The sequence below is a fragment of the Gadus morhua genome, chromosome 18, assembly GCF_902167405.1.
Source record: "Gadus morhua chromosome 18, gadMor3.0, whole genome shotgun sequence".
Taxonomy (NCBI): Eukaryota; Metazoa; Chordata; class Actinopteri; order Gadiformes; family Gadidae; genus Gadus; species Gadus morhua.
Genome location: NC_044065.1, coordinates 352916 through 370124, shown reverse-complemented (window position 1 = coordinate 370124; position 17209 = coordinate 352916). Strand labels below are relative to the sequence as shown.

General features: G+C 52.1%; 1 protein-coding gene across 2 annotated transcripts; it reads left to right on the top strand.

Moving 5' to 3' along the window:
* Nucleotides 1–1243: 1243 nt before the first annotated feature.
* kctd5b (potassium channel tetramerization domain containing 5b) lies at nucleotides 1244–15224 on the top strand. Of its 2 annotated transcripts, XM_030340237.1 has the most exons (7): nucleotides 1244–1615; nucleotides 8463–8571; nucleotides 8739–8830; nucleotides 8947–9042; nucleotides 9244–9348; nucleotides 11945–12070; nucleotides 15075–15224. In XM_030340237.1, the coding sequence occupies exons 1-7, from the start codon at nucleotides 1394–1396 to the stop codon at nucleotides 15102–15104; spliced, it is 780 nt and encodes a 259-aa protein (XP_030196097.1). In that variant the 5' UTR covers nucleotides 1244–1393; the 3' UTR covers nucleotides 15105–15224. The 2 variants fall into 2 exon arrangements, with proteins under 2 accessions (XP_030196097.1, XP_030196098.1); XM_030340238.1 differs by lacking the exon at nucleotides 9244–9348 and having other exon boundaries at nucleotides 1251–1615.
* Nucleotides 15225–17209: the final 1985 nt, after the last annotated feature.

The following is a 17209-nucleotide window of genomic DNA, read 5'->3' as shown; positions in this document are numbered from 1 at the left end:
TTCCTCCTGAGGTCCTCTGAAGGTTCCTCGTAGGTTCCTCGTAGGTTCCTCCTGGGGGTTCTGATGTTATGGGGAGCGGCCCGACTTGGCTCGCTTCTCTCGCCCCGTTACATTTGGCCCAAGGAGTAAATTGAGCAGACGATTTAAACCTGTGCTTTCGTTAAGAAACAAAACGTTCTTTTTGAAGCTTTTAGTTTTCACCATACGCGAGGTCCTCCCTCAAGGGTTCCCTCCTGGCCGCATGGCGGGGGCTGGGGAGGAGTCAGGACGTAGGCCCAGAGCCAGGGCGCAGAGTGGGAAGTCATTAAAGGAGATCTGATCCAAAAATATCCCCACAGATTAAATTGCTGTATCTGTCTTCAAAGTCAAGTAAACACTATAGAAATGTGTTTGCCTCTCTTGCTAGAAAATTGTTTGAATCATGTTGGCGGAAGTTAGTTACATTGTTTATGGAATACTCTACCTGGTTTGTAACTGACTAGAACTGTGATGTACAGACGATGTATTATTGAAATCTGAAGCAAGTAATGCAATGATATTAGGATACAGTTTTTGTATTTTTATTCTTGTATAAGGTTATTTGATGGCTATTGTTTAGCCTCTAGCTCATGTGTTATTTAAATTCTAATATATGAATCATATTTGGATTGAAGTCATGTTCAGGGGCCATGGAGTGTATGTATTGAGATGTAAAGCCTTTGAATGTGAATAATTATTGTAAACTATAATATTTTACAGCTTTTTCTTACTATATCATATACATTTTCTATTTGCTCAGTGATTTAATCATGTTTCTGATAATTTAATGAATCGGTTCATCCTCTCTGATTATTTGTTCGCTAGGTCAGTAGATGTTGAATGAGGAATTTTCCACTTAATGCTTGGTAGTCCAGTAATTAAAGCATGTAGGGATTTAGGCATACAAATAAAGTCATGTGTCCTGTCTTCTGTTAACAACAAAAAGCAACAGCGTTCACTGATAACGGCGTCTCAACATTTGCAACATGTAAATAAAGTACCAGCCCATCAAGAGTGTCTTATTTTGTGTCGTGTAAATAAGTTCCGACGCATCACCATCGCCCATATTTGTTTTTAGGAGTGCTAAATACCAAATCCAATACATATTTTAATATTTGAAATACGAATACTCCAGAAAAACCTGTCACCGGAGTAGGATTGGCATTAGAGCTGGCCCCGGTGTCCGTTGGAGCAGGAGTGGGAGTTAGCCAGGGTCTCCGCCGGAGGAGTGGCCTCAGCTGGCCACGGTCTCCCCAGCAGTAGGAGTGGCCTCAGAGCCCCGGTCTCCCTGTGTGGCTTGTCGGTTTGGGAGGAACAGTTCCTCTCGCTCCTCTCATTCCTCTCAGCCTCAAAGAGCCAAGGGCGGAGAAGAGGGATGGCGGAAAACGGCTCCGAAACAAGTGGCCCCGTTCATCGGAGGTGTTTGGCTCATCCTGCCGGGGAGAATAATCACACATCCCGCGTCGGTTCATCCAAGTGGATCCGTCTGAACGTCGGGGGAACGTGTTTTCTGACCACCAGACAGACGCTGTGCCGCGACCCCAAGTCGTTCCTGTACCGCCTGAGCCAGGCGGACCCCGAGCTCGACTCCGATAAGGTACCCGCTACATGCTAAGCTACACGAGCTAAAGGGCTGATGAACGCTCGGTCGACTGTTTTACCAAGTTCCTCACTGAATGGAAACCCGCCAGGTTCAGATGGCCGTGAGGTAGTACTCACTTCCCTCTGACTTCGGGACATGTCAGCGGTACAGAAGTGGTTTTATTGCGGTCTGTCGGTCGCACTTAGCTCGCATTCTTTGTCGCTAGCTAAGGTTAGCTGAAGCTAGATTCCTACAGTCACCGCATGACAACTTAATGTTAATGCATACAATATATTATCCTAAACAATAATAGTGAGGTAAGTCCATGGCCATAACACTGCCATTGTATTCACTAGTTGAAAGTTAAGACAGTTTCCATCACATTGGCGAACTTTTTCCTGTAGCAATTTCACTGCAGTCGCCTGACGTCCGGGGTCGGAGGTCTGTCTGTTGGGGTCGGAGGTCTGTCTGTTGGGGTCGGAGGTCTGTCTGTTGGGGTCGGAGGTCTGTCTGTTGGGGTCGGAGGTCTGTCTGTTGGGGTCGGAGGTCTGTCTGTTTTTGTCGGAGGTCTGTCTGTTGGGGTCGGAGGTCAGTCTGTTTGGAAGCGGAGGTCTGTTTGTTGGGGTCGGAGATCTGTCTGTTGGGGTCGGAGGACCGTTTGTTGGGGTCGGAGGACCGTGTGTTGGGGTCGGATGACTGTTTTGTGGCCGGAGGTCTGTCTGTTGGGGTCAGAGGTCGGTCTGCTGAAGTCCTTAAAGGTTAACATTATTATTATGACACGTTGCACCCTAGCAATATCTAATGTATCTTTCCGTGCATGTCACGGTGAATAAAGGGGTCTATTCGCCATTTCGACGGCGATGCATTGCTTTGCTACTGAGACAGTAGCACTGCCAAAAAATCAAACAACACCTCCAATGAGTGAAGAAGACTTTGCTAAATAGTGAGTTGTGCTCACGGTCAGGAGCTGGGGGATGAGGTCACCCCTCCGGCTCCGTCCGGCGCGTGTCGTCCCTCAGAACACCACTTCTCATATCGGACATGGATGTAGGCCTACCGGGTCCATTTACATTGTGTTTTTGTTCAGACGTTTAGTTTAATTCCTTCACCTACCATATTATTGGTTCATTCATTTGTCGTATCCACTGTTAATCTATTTGCCCCATATACACTTTGCGCCTACGGTGTTATTGCATTCAAATTTTAATGCAAATCTTCTAATCCCTCACTAATCACTATCGCTTCAAATCTATGTGAAACTTTAAAAGGAAATTCTAATCCTTGGTTTTAAGTGCACTGCATACCCTCTCTTTATTGGGGCTGAACGTTTAGTCGGGCAAGTTCTCATGATGTGGTTTATTGTAGTTCACAATCTATAAAATATCCTTTCATTTCTATGTTTTAGCCTCACACAAGGCAAAATCTAGAACTTAAATTGTGATCAGATCATCGATGGTTCTGTGCCTGGGTCTCCTGGTTTGAGGGGTGCAGCATTGTGTTCCCCAGCCAAGGGAAGGAGGCGTTCAGTCCTCAGTCATGCCGTCTGGCGCGCCTCCGAAGGACTCTTGAGGAGGGACTACATTATTTATGTTGTTGACTGGAGCCTGTTATACACATTCAGGCAGCCCAGGGAGAAGGTAGGGGAAAAGCACTCTGGGAAATGCCCATGAGATACTAATGTGTGTCTATATATAAAGGCGGATGCAACTAATCCAGTAACGTTTAGCGTGGTATTCTTTTAGAAAGGATGTGTGTGCGTGTGCGTGAGCGTGCGCGTGCGCGCTAAGTCTTAAAGTTCTTGACCTCCGGACTAAATATTGTGTATCATGTAACTCCAGACCTCCAACACAGACCCAGAGTCACTGAATTGGGAAAGCCACCTGGTGGGACCCAAACTTGACCCTCACCTGTTGGGACCCAAACCCGACCCTCATCTGGTGGGACCCAAACCCGACCCTCACCTGGTGGGACCCAAACCTGACCCACACTGCACTCGCCTGGCATTTTGTTCACCAAAACCAACCAGTAAGACTGGTTTAACCTAGGGCTTGACGGCTCAAAACTAGTTCCTCTTGCATAGTGGAGAATCCACCCTCGTCTTATTTTCGAAGTAAATAATTTACATTAAACTTCTTCTCTCCCTTGATTTATATCGGCACTTTCCTGGCCAGCAGTTATTACCTACTCTCCTGCCAAGCTATGAAACTCCTTTACTGCCTCTCATAACAGGAAAGCTTTTAGGGCACCTCTTAGAAGCAGAACGTTCATCCATTGCCTGAAACATTCATTTGTCATAAATTGTTCAGCATCAGCTGTGTGTGCACGCGGCTCGGCCTCGGCAGAATGATGCATGCTGCTTCAACAAGCCCTGTTCACGTCAGATCAAAGCCTGCATTACCGTAAAAGAAACCTTCAATATTTTGAAGTGTGAGCTGGCTCCAGGTAATGTAGTCCCGGAATGATCAGTGTATTATTTAGTGAGCCAGAGGCTCCAACACTGGCGCTGCTCGCTTCCACTGGGCTAAGTAACGCTGGTCATGTGACCCGAGATGGAGCGAGGACGCAGCCTCCTGCCTCGGCTGTCTGCTGGGGGCCGTCCCAGCTGGGGGCCGTCCCAGCTGGAGGTAGAGCTGGGACATTCATCGTAATTCATTTCTTTTTTTTTTAAGGTAAAATATCAACATGGCAGCATACCCTGAAAAAAGTGAGTGTGAAGAGTTAGCCTAAAGTGTGGAGCGCCACACTTTAGGCTAACATCTTAAACTGAGGCAGGCAGCCGAGTGGGAGATGTGTGTTATTTATTTAGCTTTTCTTAATCATTGCTATTCTTTATATAAAATAATACAAAAATATATATATATTTATAATTTATACGAAAGAAAACGATAATTGGGTAATTGGGGAGATTTTCTTTAGTGGCCAAATGGCCCTGCCCTAGCTGGAGGACGTAGCTCCATCATACTGCTGTACTGGCTGACCATGTTTGATTAGAGAACCACAAGGCCGGCCTAGCATTCAGCCCTGTCCTAAATGGAATATGGAAAACAACGATAACGTGATGGAACCTGCACGGGTCTACAGATCAGGGCTGTTTCCTGTTGGGAGAAGAAGAATTGTATATACTTACATGAGTTTGATGTTGCGATTATCCATAAGAACTGATGATTCCTAAGCTTTGACAAACTAGCAAATTACGTTCAATGGCTCCCTGATAGTCCCAATTGAATATTATGAAGCTTTTAATCGGTGGATTAATTCAGGCTAAATAAATCTCCCGAATTCCTAATTCCTTTTTGTTATCATCATAATCCGGCCATCCATTGTCAGACACAATGAAATGCAAATTTAAATGGAAACCAACTGGCAGTGTAAACTCTCCCTGCTGGCCCCTCCCCCTGCTCCTCCCCTCCTCTCCTGGGGCCACTCCCCCTGCTCCTCCCCTCCTCTCCTGGGGCCACTCCCCCTGCTCCTCCTCCTGGGGACACTCCCCCTGCTCCTCCCCTCCTCTCCTGGGGCCCCTCCCCCTGCTCCTCCTCCTGGGGACACTCCCCCTGCTCCTCCTCCTGGGGCCACTCCCCCTGCTCCTCTCCTCCTCCTGGGGACACTCCCCCTGCTCCTCCTCTCCTCTCCTGGGGCCACTCCCCCTGCTCCTCCTCCTGGGGACACTCCCCCTGCTCCTCCTCCTGGGGACACTCCCCCTGCTCCTCCTCCTGGGGACACTCCCCCTGCTCCTCCTCTCCTCTCCTGGGGACACTCCCCCTGCTCCTCCTCCTGGGGACACTCCCCCTGCTCCTCCTCCTGGGGACACTCTCCCTGTTCCTCCCCTCCTCTCCTGGGGCCACTCCCCCTGCTCCTCCCCTCCTCTCCTGGGGCCACTCCCCCTGCTCCTCCTCCTGGGGACACTCCCCCTGCTCCTCCTCCTGGGGACACTCCCCCTGCTCCTCCTCCTGGGGCCACTCCCCCTGCTCCTCCTCCTGGGGACACTCCCCCTGCTCCTCCCCTCCTCTCCTGGGGCCACTCCCCCTGCTCCTCCTCCTGGGGACACTCCCCCTGCTCCTCCTCTCCTCTCCTGGGGCCACTCCGGGCCCCTGGCTGTCCGGGCCCCTGGCTGTCCTGCGTCCTGCTCCCCAGCCGCCATTGCTCTGCGCGCCCTGTGCTCCCCTGGGGCCCCTCTTGTTATTCATTGGACAGTCTCCTCTTTGTGTCTGCATCGCTCCGAGCCACGCCCCCGTCATCAGCCCCACCACCGGGGGAAACGGGGTCACTCGCTCTGAGATATCGGGGTGTGCTTAACCTCTAGTGGTCTCATGAATCCTCACCACGTCTCCCGTTCCACCCAGTTGGTCTCACTCCCAGTTAATGCTAGTTTCCCAGTTGGTCTCACTCCCAGTTAATGCTAGTTTCCCAGTAACGGGCCCCTCGGTTAAGCCTTCAGCTTATGGAAGTGTGTGGTCGCAGTGGTCCCCCATGGTTCAGGATCTACACCCTCCATGCAGTGGTCCCCCATGGTTCAGGATCTACACCCTCCATGCAGTGGTCCCCCATGGTTCAGGATCTACACCCTCCATGCAGTGGTCCCCCATGGTTCAGGATCTACACCCTCCATGCAGTGGTCCCCCATGGTTCAGGATCTACACCCTCCATGCAGTGGTCCCCCATAGTTCAGGATCTACACCCGGTAAAGGTGCAGTTTTTACTACTATTCTAGGAACAACAATGGTCATGTGCGCGTTGCAGTCGAAGCACAAAACCCGTGGTTGGAGTGCCACTAAACACCCAATGGATCAGGTTGTTCACCTCACTGGGCGGGGAATGGCTGTGATGGAGGCTGGTCTATGGGGTCGGCCTAGCTCAGTAGGTCACTGCTCCTGACCAGCTGGCTGTCGCCTTGCATGGTTGACTGCCGTCTGTGTGTCAATGTGTATTAACCGATGTAAGTCGCTTTGGATCAAAGGGTCTGCTAAATGCCCTAAGTTGTTGAGCAATGTCCGCTCCAACTAACGAGAAGCCTCATTTATTGAGGCTATGTCACCAACCTGACGCACAGGATGAGGACTCTAAACCAGCTCAACCAACCAGTCTTAATAACACTCAACAACCCCTCTAAACCAGCTCAACCAACCAGTCTTAACAAGTTCATAGACGCCTCTTAACCAGCATAAGTTACCCGTCTGAACAACACTCAATAACTCTCAATGACAGACGTCCTCGCTGTGGCCTATGGTAGAAGGGGTGTGCCCAGTGGCCTATATCTATAGCATTAGAAGGGGTGTGCCCAGTGGCCTATATCTATAGCATTAGAAGGGGTGTGCCCAGTGGCCTATATCTATAGCATTAGAAGGGGTGTGCCCAGTGGCCTATATCTATATCATTAGAAGGGGTGTGCCCAGTGGCCTATATCTATAGCATTAGAAGGGGTGTGCCCAGTGGCCTATATCTATAGCATTAGAAGGGGTGTGCCCAGTGGCCTATATCTATAGCATTAGAAGGGGTGTGCCCAGTGGCCTATATCTATAGCATTAGAAGGGGTGTGCCCAGTGGCCTATATCTATAGCATTAGAAGGGGTGTGCCCAGTGGCCTATATCTATAGCATTAGAAGGCTTCCAGGCCGATGGGACGCGCTGTGCAGGTATCAGGTGAATCGTGGTCCCTCCTCGGGACGGCCAACAGTCAAAGACTTGGCTGTCAACCTGTATTCAGAATCAACAAGTCCATCCTCCAGTCCAACTCTTTCCTTGGGAAAGACATTAGTTGGGCTTTAGCCTGGGGAGGTGACCTGTTCCCCCGGGGCCCTGCTGTAATCATACTCTATTTGGGTCCCTAAATGTAGGCCCATCTTCATTGGCTTTAGTTCTCTACACCATCAGAGGTGTAAGGAACAGACTCATGGCAATATGACGAGAATAGAACTCAATTGGGTTCCTGTGAGGTATTTGTGCCATTGAAAGGAGGTCATCCAATCATGAGGGTTTTAGAGAATTAGAACAGAATATTCTCATTACTACTACGCTAATGTGAATGCACAAATCTTTGCACAAAATAGGATGTTTTAGTGTTTCTACAAACTCATTCCAGCACGTAGGAGGTCAAGCTGGTTTAATTTGAGTTTGTTTCCACATGACAAATGTGGAAACAACCCAGTGCTAACGGGCTCACCCAGTGCTAACCGGCTCACCCAGTGCTAACGGGCTCACCCAGTGCTAACCGGCTCACCCAGTGCTAACCGGCTCACCCAGTGCTAACGGGCTCACCCAGTGCTAACGGTCTGTCCCCAGTCTGTCCCCAGTCTGGAGCCACTGTCCCCAGTCTGGCCCCAGTCTGTCCCCAGTCTGGAGCCACTGTCCCCAGTCTGGCCCCAGTCTGTCCCCAGTCTGGAGTCACTGTCCCCAGTCTGTCCCCAGTCTGTCCCCAGTCTGGCCCCAGTCTGGAGCCACTGTCCCCAGTCTGGCCCCAGTCTGGCCCCAGTCTGGCCCCAGTCTGTCCCCAGTCTGTCCCCAGTCTGGCCCCAGTCTGGCCCCAGTCTGGATCCACTGTCCCCAGTCTGGTGTGTTCTGCTCCTATTGTTTCTCCCTCTCTTTGGGAATAAGGAACGGCCAGTGGCTGTGGAGGAATGGGAATGTAAGCCAGGGCCTCTGGGAATAGAGTGTGTGCTTTAGATGGTTATGTTCTCCCAGATGATGGGGGCTGCAGTGCTGATGGCTCATGTTGAGATCAGCAGGGGGGTGGCTGTAATCACAGCCCGGTCAGGCTGTGCTCATGTGTCATTAAGCCAAAGCCCTTTGCTAAAGGTGCGCACTCTTCTGTTGTAGCTGATGTTTATCTGTTGTAATCCAAGTGATTCCTTTGTTGTCCTTTGGTCAGGATGACACCGGGGCGTACCTCATCGACCGAGACCCCACGTACTTTGGCCCGGTGCTCAACTACCTGAGGCACGGAAAACTGGTGCTCAACAGAGACCTGGCAGAGGAAGGTAAGCTCCCTCCGTCAGACAGCCGCCACCCGGCTCGGACACACGGGAGGAGCACCTCGGACGAAGGAACCTCCCCCCAAGGCCTCCCTCCCCCTCCCTGAGGCCTTCCTCCCCCTCCCTGAGGCGTTCCTCCCCCTCCCTAAGGCGTTCCTTGCGTCTCTTCCCAGGCGTGCTGGAGGAGGCGGAGTTCTACAACATCCCGTCGCTCATCAAGCTGCTGAAGGACTCCATCCGGGAGCGGGACTGCAGGACCTCCCAGGTGCGCAGGACGCTGGGTATCAGCTATCAGAAGGGGTGTCAGGTGGAGGCGGAGGGACGGCTCCTCTCAGCCGCCCCGTCAGAGGCTGTGTGGCTGACCCTCTCCTCTGCCCCCAGGCCCCGGTGAAGCACGTGTACCGAGTGCTGCAGTGCCAGGAGGAGGAGCTCACCCAGATGGTGTCCACCATGTCCGACGGCTGGAAGTTTGAGCAGGTAAAGGCTGGGGCCCCTCCCCCTCCCCCCCCCCCTCCCTCATCTGCTTCGCCCGCCCCCACTGGCCCCGCCCACCTAATCCTGCATACGGGAAATAAAAATATTAAGCGACGGGGTTCAACCAAATGCAGCAAGTCATTTCTTTCTGTGTTCGCATACGTGATGCGGGCATCGCTCCTGTGCTCTGATTGGTTGTTGCAGCTTGTCAGTATAGGCTACGGGCCCGCCCACCAGTCAGAGTTTCTGCTGATTGTGTCGCGGGAGGTGAGGGGAGAGGCGCCCGCTCTGCCAGTCGCCAGCGGACAGGTGTGTCCTCCCTCCGCCCGGCGGGACCGCATGGTCCCTGTGTCCTCCCTCCGCCCGGCGGGACCGCATGGTCCCTGTGTCCGCCTCCCCGCACGCCCCCCCACCCCACCCCACCTCAACCCCACCCCCACCCCCACCCCACCTCAACCCCACCCCACCCACCCCCACCCCCAGCCCCAGCCCCTCTGCGGGGGGTCCCCACAACGCTCACTCACTCATTCTCTCATTTTTAAGTTATTGTCGGTGTTTGTGTTTTCTGTTCATTTGCTTAGTTTACTTTATTTTGAGGCAGGAGCCTAGCGCCTTAGCTCTGCGTTCTGCTAGCGCCTTAGCTCTGCGTTCCGCTAGCGCCTTAGCTCTGCGTTCCGCTAGCGCCTTAGCTCTGCGTTCCGCTAGCGCCTTAGCTCTGCGTTCCGCTAGCGCCTAAGGTCTGCGTTCCGCTAGCGCCTTAGCTCTGCGTTCCGCTAGCGCCTTAGCTCTGCGTTCCGCTAGCGCCTTAGCTCTGCGTTCCGCTAGCGCCTTAGCTCTGCGTTCTGCTAGCGCCTTAGCTCTGCCTGCGTTCTGCTAGCGCCTTAGCTCTGCGTTCTGCTAGCGCCTTAGCTCTGCGTTCTGCTAGCGCCTTAGCTCTGCCTGCGTTCTGCTAGCGCCTTAGCTCTGCGTTCTGCTAGCGCCTTAGCTCTGCCTGCGTTCTGCTAGCGCCTTAGCTCTGCCTGCGTTCTGCTAGCGCCTTAGCTCTGCGTTCTGCTAGCGCCTTAGCTCTGCGTTCTGCTAGCGCCTTAGCTCTGCCTGCGTTCTGCTAGCGCCTTAGCTCTGCGTTCTGCTAGCGCCTTACCTCTGCCTGCGTTCTGCTAGCGCCTTAGCTCTGCCTGCGTTCTGCTAGCGCCTTAGCTCTGCGTTCTGCTAGTGCCTTAGCTCATCTCCCGCTGGTCGGAGGAACGGACGTCGACTGTGAGGGCGGGCTGCGAGAACCGTTTGTTAGTTCAGGTTTATTTCAGAACAAATTATTTATTTTACATTATCGTGGTTTGAAGTAACTCAATTACATAATGAGTTATTTTCAAACAAATACATTTGTTAGAACACATGTTTTATTGGATTTACGCTAGAAAAACAGTGAGACCAACCCAATGTCCCAGGTCAGGGTTCAGGCAGTCATTCTCCGGTTATGGCAGAGCTTCAGTGTGAGGCACTCGCACCCCAGACAGACAGTTATTTTTATTTTTTATGAATGTACAGATGGATGATAAACCAAAAAGGACGTGTTTATACTGCGCAAATGTGGTCAAAGAAGGGCTGTGACTCAGTGAGTTGGGGAGTTGGTGACCTACTGAAAAAGTTATTGGAACAAAGCAGAGTATGTTAGACTTGTGCCCTGAAGGCAGTAGGCATGTTTACTGGTCCTTACTACTGAACCAGAGCTCCTTACTGCTGGACCAGAGACTGATATTGTAATAGTAGAGAGAGGGGGGGAGAGAGAGAGTGAGTAAGACTCCCTGCAACAACAAGGCTCAGGTTGAAGTGGCTAATGAGCAGGTGCATGTCTGAACATGTGTGTGTGTGTGTGTGTGCGTGTGCGTGTGTGTGTGTGTGTTGTACACAACCTTACTTTGCACATTCAAAGTTGACGACATTTAGTCCAGTGGAGTGAGTAATTGTTTTTTTATTTTTATGATCATGTTCTTTGTTTTTTTCTTTTAATTAGGTAATGATAAATTATATACCTGTTGGCTTGTTTTGGGGCTGTGGATGGGCGGAGCCCTCGGTATGACCCGGGACTGCAGCGTGAGGAGGTCTGAGGGCAGCCTCAGGGCCTGGGGGCTCTTCAGAGCTGAGGAGGCCTCAGGGCCTTAGGCCTGAGGCCTGGGGGCCCCTCAGAGCTGAGGAGCCCTGAGGCCCCTCAGCCCCTCACGGACCACAGCGCCCCGCCCTCTGATGGGGGAGCAGGCGTCTGGGGGCCCACTGACCGGGTCCCGCAGGCTTTAGAAATTCCCCCATGAGGGTCTGGATCCGTCCCGATGGTTTGGTGTGTTCCCGGTTCCTCTGTTGACCCCGTTCATGCGTCGGGCTTTAAGGGTACACCGTGTGGATCTGTTTTTGATTCCCATTCAATGACGCATCATTAAGGTGCCCTTTATCCTTTGCCTGGTGACCAGGAATGGGTTAGTGTATCTACTCTAGGTCGTTCCCTTGCTCTGTATGAAGTGTAAAGTCCTTTACCCTGAGAAGATCTTTTAAAGTGTCTAGGGTGCAACAGCAACCCATCGGGCTCTCCTCTCCCATCGGGCTCTCCTCTCCCATCGGGCTCTCCTCTTCCATTGGGCTCTCCTCTTCCATTTTCTTCATCAACATTTATGGTTTCAATCTAATGCTTCGCTTTTTTAATCAGACCCCCCCCCCCCCCCCCCCCCCCTCCCTTGTTTTCATGGTTCCACTTCTATGGTTGTAGCTCTCTCTCTGTACTCTCTCTGTCTCTCTGTCTGTCTCTCTCCCTCTGCTCTCTGTCTCAGCCTGACTGTTTCCCTCTCTGTGTCTCAGCCGGTCTCTCTGTGTCTGTCTCAGCCGGTCTCTCTAAGCCGGTCTCTCCCTCTCTCCACAGCTGGTCAGCATCGGCTCGTCCTATAACTACGGCAACGAGGACCAGGCGGAGTTCCTGTGTGTCGTCTCCAAGGAGCTCCACAACCAGTCCTACGGGCCCAACAGCGAGCCCAGCGAGAAGGCCAAGGTGGGTCTGCGCCCAGTCCTACGGGCCTTGAACCGGGCCCTGAGAGTAGGCCTGGTTCCAGGCCCTTGAACCGGGCCCTGAGAGTAGGCCTGGTTCAAGGCCCTTGAGTAGGGCCCTGAGAGTAGCTGTGGTTCCAGGCCCTTGAACCAGGCCCTGAGAGTAGGCCTGGTTCAAGGCCCTTGAACAGGGCCCTGAGAGTAGGCCTGGTTCAAGGCCCTTGAGTAGGGCCCTGAGGGTAGCTGTGGTTCCAGGCTCTTGAGTAGGGCCCTGAGAGTAGGCCTGGTTCAAGGCCCTTGAACAGGGCCCTGAGAGTAGGCCTGGTTCAAGGCCCTTGAGTAGGGCCCTGAGGGTAGCTGTGGTTCCAGGCTCTTGAGTAGGGCCCTGAGAGTAGGCCTGGTTCAAGGCCCTTGAACAGGGCCCTGAGAGTAGGCCTGGTTCAAGGCCCTTGAGTAGGGCCCTGAGAGTAGCTGTGGTTTCAGGCCCTTGAGTAGGGCCCTGAGAGTAGGCCTGGTTCAAGGCCCTTGAACAGGGCCCTGAGAGTAGGCCTGGTTCCAGGCCCTTGAGTAGGGCCCTGAGAGTAGCTGTGGTTCCAGGCCCTTGAGTAGGGCCCTGAGAGTAGGCCTGGTTCAAGGCCCTTGAACAGGGCCCTGAGAGTAGGCCTGGTTCAAGGCCCTTGAGTAGGGCCCTGAGAGTAGCTGTGGTTCCAGGCCCTTGAGTAGGGCCCTGAGAGTAGGCCTGGTTCCAGGCCCTTGAGTAGGGCCCTGAGAGTAGGCCTGGTTCCAGGCCCTTGAGTAGGGCCCTGAGAGTAGCTGTGGTTCCAGGCCCTTGAGTAGGGCCATGAGAGTAGGCCTGGTTCCAGGCCCTTGAACAGGGCCCTGAGAGTAGCTGTGGTTCCAGGCCTTTGAGTAGGGCCCTCAGAGTAGCTGTGGTTCCAGGCCCTTGAGTAGGGCCCTCAGAGTAGCTGTGGTTCCAGGCCCTTGAACAGGGCCCTGAGAGTAGCTGTGGTTCCAGGCCCTTGAGGTGACATGAGGCCTTCCCCACGGTGGGCGGTCCTCCAGGGGGATCCCGGGCATTGAGGCAACAGATCAGCGCTGGGCGAGGAGCCGCGCTGTATCACAGCGTGTGTGAGTTTGCTTTTAGATGTGATTAGTGGTCGCTACTGCCAGCACATCTACGGTTCTGAAGGTTTCTTTAATCCCTTTGCCTGTTTTCTGTGCGGTTAACTGCTCCTGCAGACCTTCAACCATCGACCCGTCCAGCTCTTTCACGACATGACGACTATCTCTCTGCGTTTTTCAACTCTTTTATCTTTTGAAAATATTACCCTTTTCTGCTTTTTTATTTTTTACAATGTAGGTCAATGCCTTCTGAAACTTCAACTACCTCAGACATCTTAACTTGGTCAATTTTCAAAGTTAACCTTCATTCAAACCATTTATCAAATCAATACACGTATCGTCAATTATCTGAAAACCAAATTTCGATTTCCCTTTATACTTTTTTCTGAATCTCAGTCTGAGTTCCATGCGGGCTTCGTTTCCCGTGTGTCTCGTGGCTACGCTGAGGGCGGAGCGCGGGGGACACGCAGGCAGTGTTGCCAGATTGGACGTTTCTTCCCGCCGAAATGGACTACTTTTTACGCCGTTCAGGCAGCGGTGACGCTAGCGGCGATGTTAGCGGTGAAGCTAGGGGCAATGTTAGCTGGGATGTTAGCGGTGAAGCTAGAGCGGTAACGTTAGGGGTGACGTTAGCTGGGATGTTAGCGGTGAAGCTAGAGCGGTGACGTTAGGGGCGATGTTAGCTGGGATGTTAGCGGTGAAGCTAGAGCGGTAACGTTAGGGGTGACGCTAGCGGCGATGTTAGCTGGGATGTTGGCAGTGAAGCTAGAGCGGTGACGTTAGGGGTGACGCTAGCGGCGATGTTAGCTGGGATGTTAGCGGTGAAGCTAGAGCGGTGATGCTAGCGGCGATGTTAGCTGGGATGTTAGTGGTGAAGCTAGAGCGGTGACGTTAGGGGTGACGCTAGCGGCGATGTTAGCTGGGATGTTAGCGGTGAAGCTAGAGCGGTGACGTTAGGGGTGACGCTAGCGGCGATGTTAGCTGGGATGTTAGCGGTGAAGCTAGAGCGGTGACGTTATGGGTGACGCTAGCGGCGATGTTAGCTGGGATGTTAGCGGTGAAGCTAGAGCGGTGACGTTAGGGGTGATGCTAGCGGCGATGTTAGCTGGGATGTTAGCGGTGAAGCTAGTGCGGTGACGTTATGATTTTGGCAAGCACACTCTGGCAATTCGTTGCATCATGTTCTCTCCTTGTTCCTTTACCTCCTCATTAACTCCTGATCTGCTGCTGTGCTGCATGTTGCTCAGAGTGAGGAGGAGGAGGAGGATGTGAGACGAAGGCCTCTGGTTCGGGGCTTTGGGTCTAAATGGTGAGCGCTCCTCCCTGAGGTAGAGCTCCTCCACCAGCCCTAGATGCTCCCATAGTCCCTCTGCTACTGGTGGAAGAGATCCCATTAGAGCCGTAGTGACCGATGCTGATCAGTAGATGGACCGGGAAACCACCTGCTGTCTATAGGCTGACACCAAGGGGGCGTGTCTATAGGCTGACACCACCTGCTGTCTATAGGCTGACACCAAGGGGGCGTGTCTATAGGCTGACACCACCTGCTGTCTATAGGCTGACACCAAGGGGGCGTGTCTATAGGCTGACACCACCTGCTGTCTATAGGCTGACACCAAGGGGGCGTGTCTATAGGCGGCCACCAAGGTGGCGTGTCTATAGATCAAACCACAAGCTTCCCAGCTCTGACTCATAGTAATCACTGCTATTTATTTATTACTGCACACGCCATTAAAACAAATAATCCTTTAAACCCGCAATCCCCTCTTTGCCCCCCCCGTGTGTGTGTGTTATTGTCAGTATGATTGGTTGTAGTTTGTTGCGGTGTCTGTAGTGTGTTCTCCCCTGTTCCTATTGGCCACCTTCTGACCGTCTCTCCTCCACAGATCCTTCAGGAGCGAGGCTCCCGCATGTGAGTCAGTGTTAGGAGGAGCCGGCGTCCCAGGCAGCGCTCCTCCAGGGGCCCGGGGGGCCCCGCCGCTCAACGGGGGGGGGGGCCCGGGGGGCCCCCGCCGCTCAACGGGGGGGGGGGGGGGGGGCCCAGTGGCCCCCGCCGCTCAACGGGGGGGGGGGGGGGGGGGCCCGGTGGCCCCCGCCGCTCAACGGGGGGGGGGGGGGGGGGGCTTTTGCTTCTGTTTCCCACCATTGTTTTTATTTCTTATTTTAAATGCTTGATGTAAATAACTCATTACTATTTGGTGCCTGTATAGTTGGGTTTATTATTTTCTCTCAAACCAAACGATAAGTTGTGTGCGGAGGGTTTTTGTTTTCATGCTACAAACGGATTGGCTGGCGGGGGTCAGATCCCCCAGCCCAGCCAGGGGCCCAGCCAGGGGCCCAGCCAGGGGCCCAGCGCGTCCCGCCGCCTCGCCGTCCGGCTGAAGGGTGGCCCCTAGGTGGGCCCCACTGCGGGGCCTCGGCACGCTGGCCTCGGCACGCTGGCCCCGGGCCGTTCCCCATCTTCCTGCCCCCTGCCTGGTTCAGAACCAGGCAGGGGGCAGGATGAGACGGACCAACTTGTTGTCCTTTTGGTTTTCAGCTTTGAGTCTTCCTTGTGTTCAGAAAACATGTTTCAGTGGGTTTTAAAAGTGTTTTTGTAATTGTTTAGGTTGTATTGTTTACCCTGACCCCCCCTGCCCCCCCTGCCATGGTGGGGTCGTTTGGCTTCTTCACTGACTTCTGCATTCGTCAGAACCAAGTTTACGTCTTTAGTCCGAGGGAACACAGGTTTCATCACGGTTTATTTTTTGATCTTTTTTGTGTAAAAGTTGTAGGGAGTTTGAACTGTCCAACAGACAGAGGTGAAGGAATATTTGTTCATATCCATGGTTTTGTCATGTACATATGTCCAATATTAATATTTAACTCATAAAACTGCACGTTTTGTACACTGTATAGGAAGCACAACTTCAAGTCGAAGTTGTTTATACTGGAACTTTAAAAGCTAGAAACTCTTGGAACATTTTGGACTCCTTTTTCGCGTTGTTTGTAAAGGATTTTAGACCTTTAGAGATTTGCAAGTTAGTAGTAAAATGGCTGACATGGACTATGATTTATTTTTACAAATAATCTGCCTGGAACGTGTTTTGATCCTTTAACAAAGATTAGCCTTGGCTGTATAAGAAATGGACTGTTACATTTTAGGAGTGCAATAGAGATACGGCAGTGTGACACATCTAGGAAGCATCTGAACTCACCGCTCTGCAGTGGGGACGACACTGCAGCGATGGGACCTGCACTCGCACACTGCATTGTACAACACATTTTTTTACATCGAGAGCCGTTTTCGCTTTCAAGAGTTGTTTTGACTGTTGGTCTTTTTTATTTTATTCACATATAACCCGATAGTGATGCCTCCTCAGCCCCAACGACCACCCCAATGTCTTACGTACGCTCTACAGACTGAAATGAGTGTCAGGGATGTGCGTTTGTTTCTGCTGGCATATTATGTGTCTATACCGAATTGTTAATGCGACACCAACCTTTTACTCGGTACACTTACTCACTTGACAAATACACGTTTATATATTAAGATACACTTCTAAGGAAGCATGTTTTTGTACAAACCAACATCTTTCCAACACCAACACAAAGGGCTTTCAAAATGGTACATTTGAGGTGTGGGTTTTTTGTTTCAAACCTGGAAATGGTTGAATCAAAATGAAGTCTATTTCCTGCCAGAGCTGGCTGTTTACATTTAGCTGTAGTATTCTGAAGCCTTCCAATTAAACTGTCTTGCACTCCTTCACATACCATAACATAGTCCGACTTGTTTGATATCAACTCCCTTCCCAATCCATATTGACCAACCTTTACACATCTTATCCATATATCTTATACCTTCATATTAATCAAGCAATTACCTTACGGCCTGGGTGCCGCAGACAATCTAATGTTTCAAAAACTTGCTCAGTAAGTGAAGCTCGGAGGACTAAAACCAAGTCCCGTGTGCTGCTTGTGGGGGTCGTCCATGGAGGTCTAGACCTGCTTTAGGTTTGGTCTGACCCGGGTCTCCGGGTCT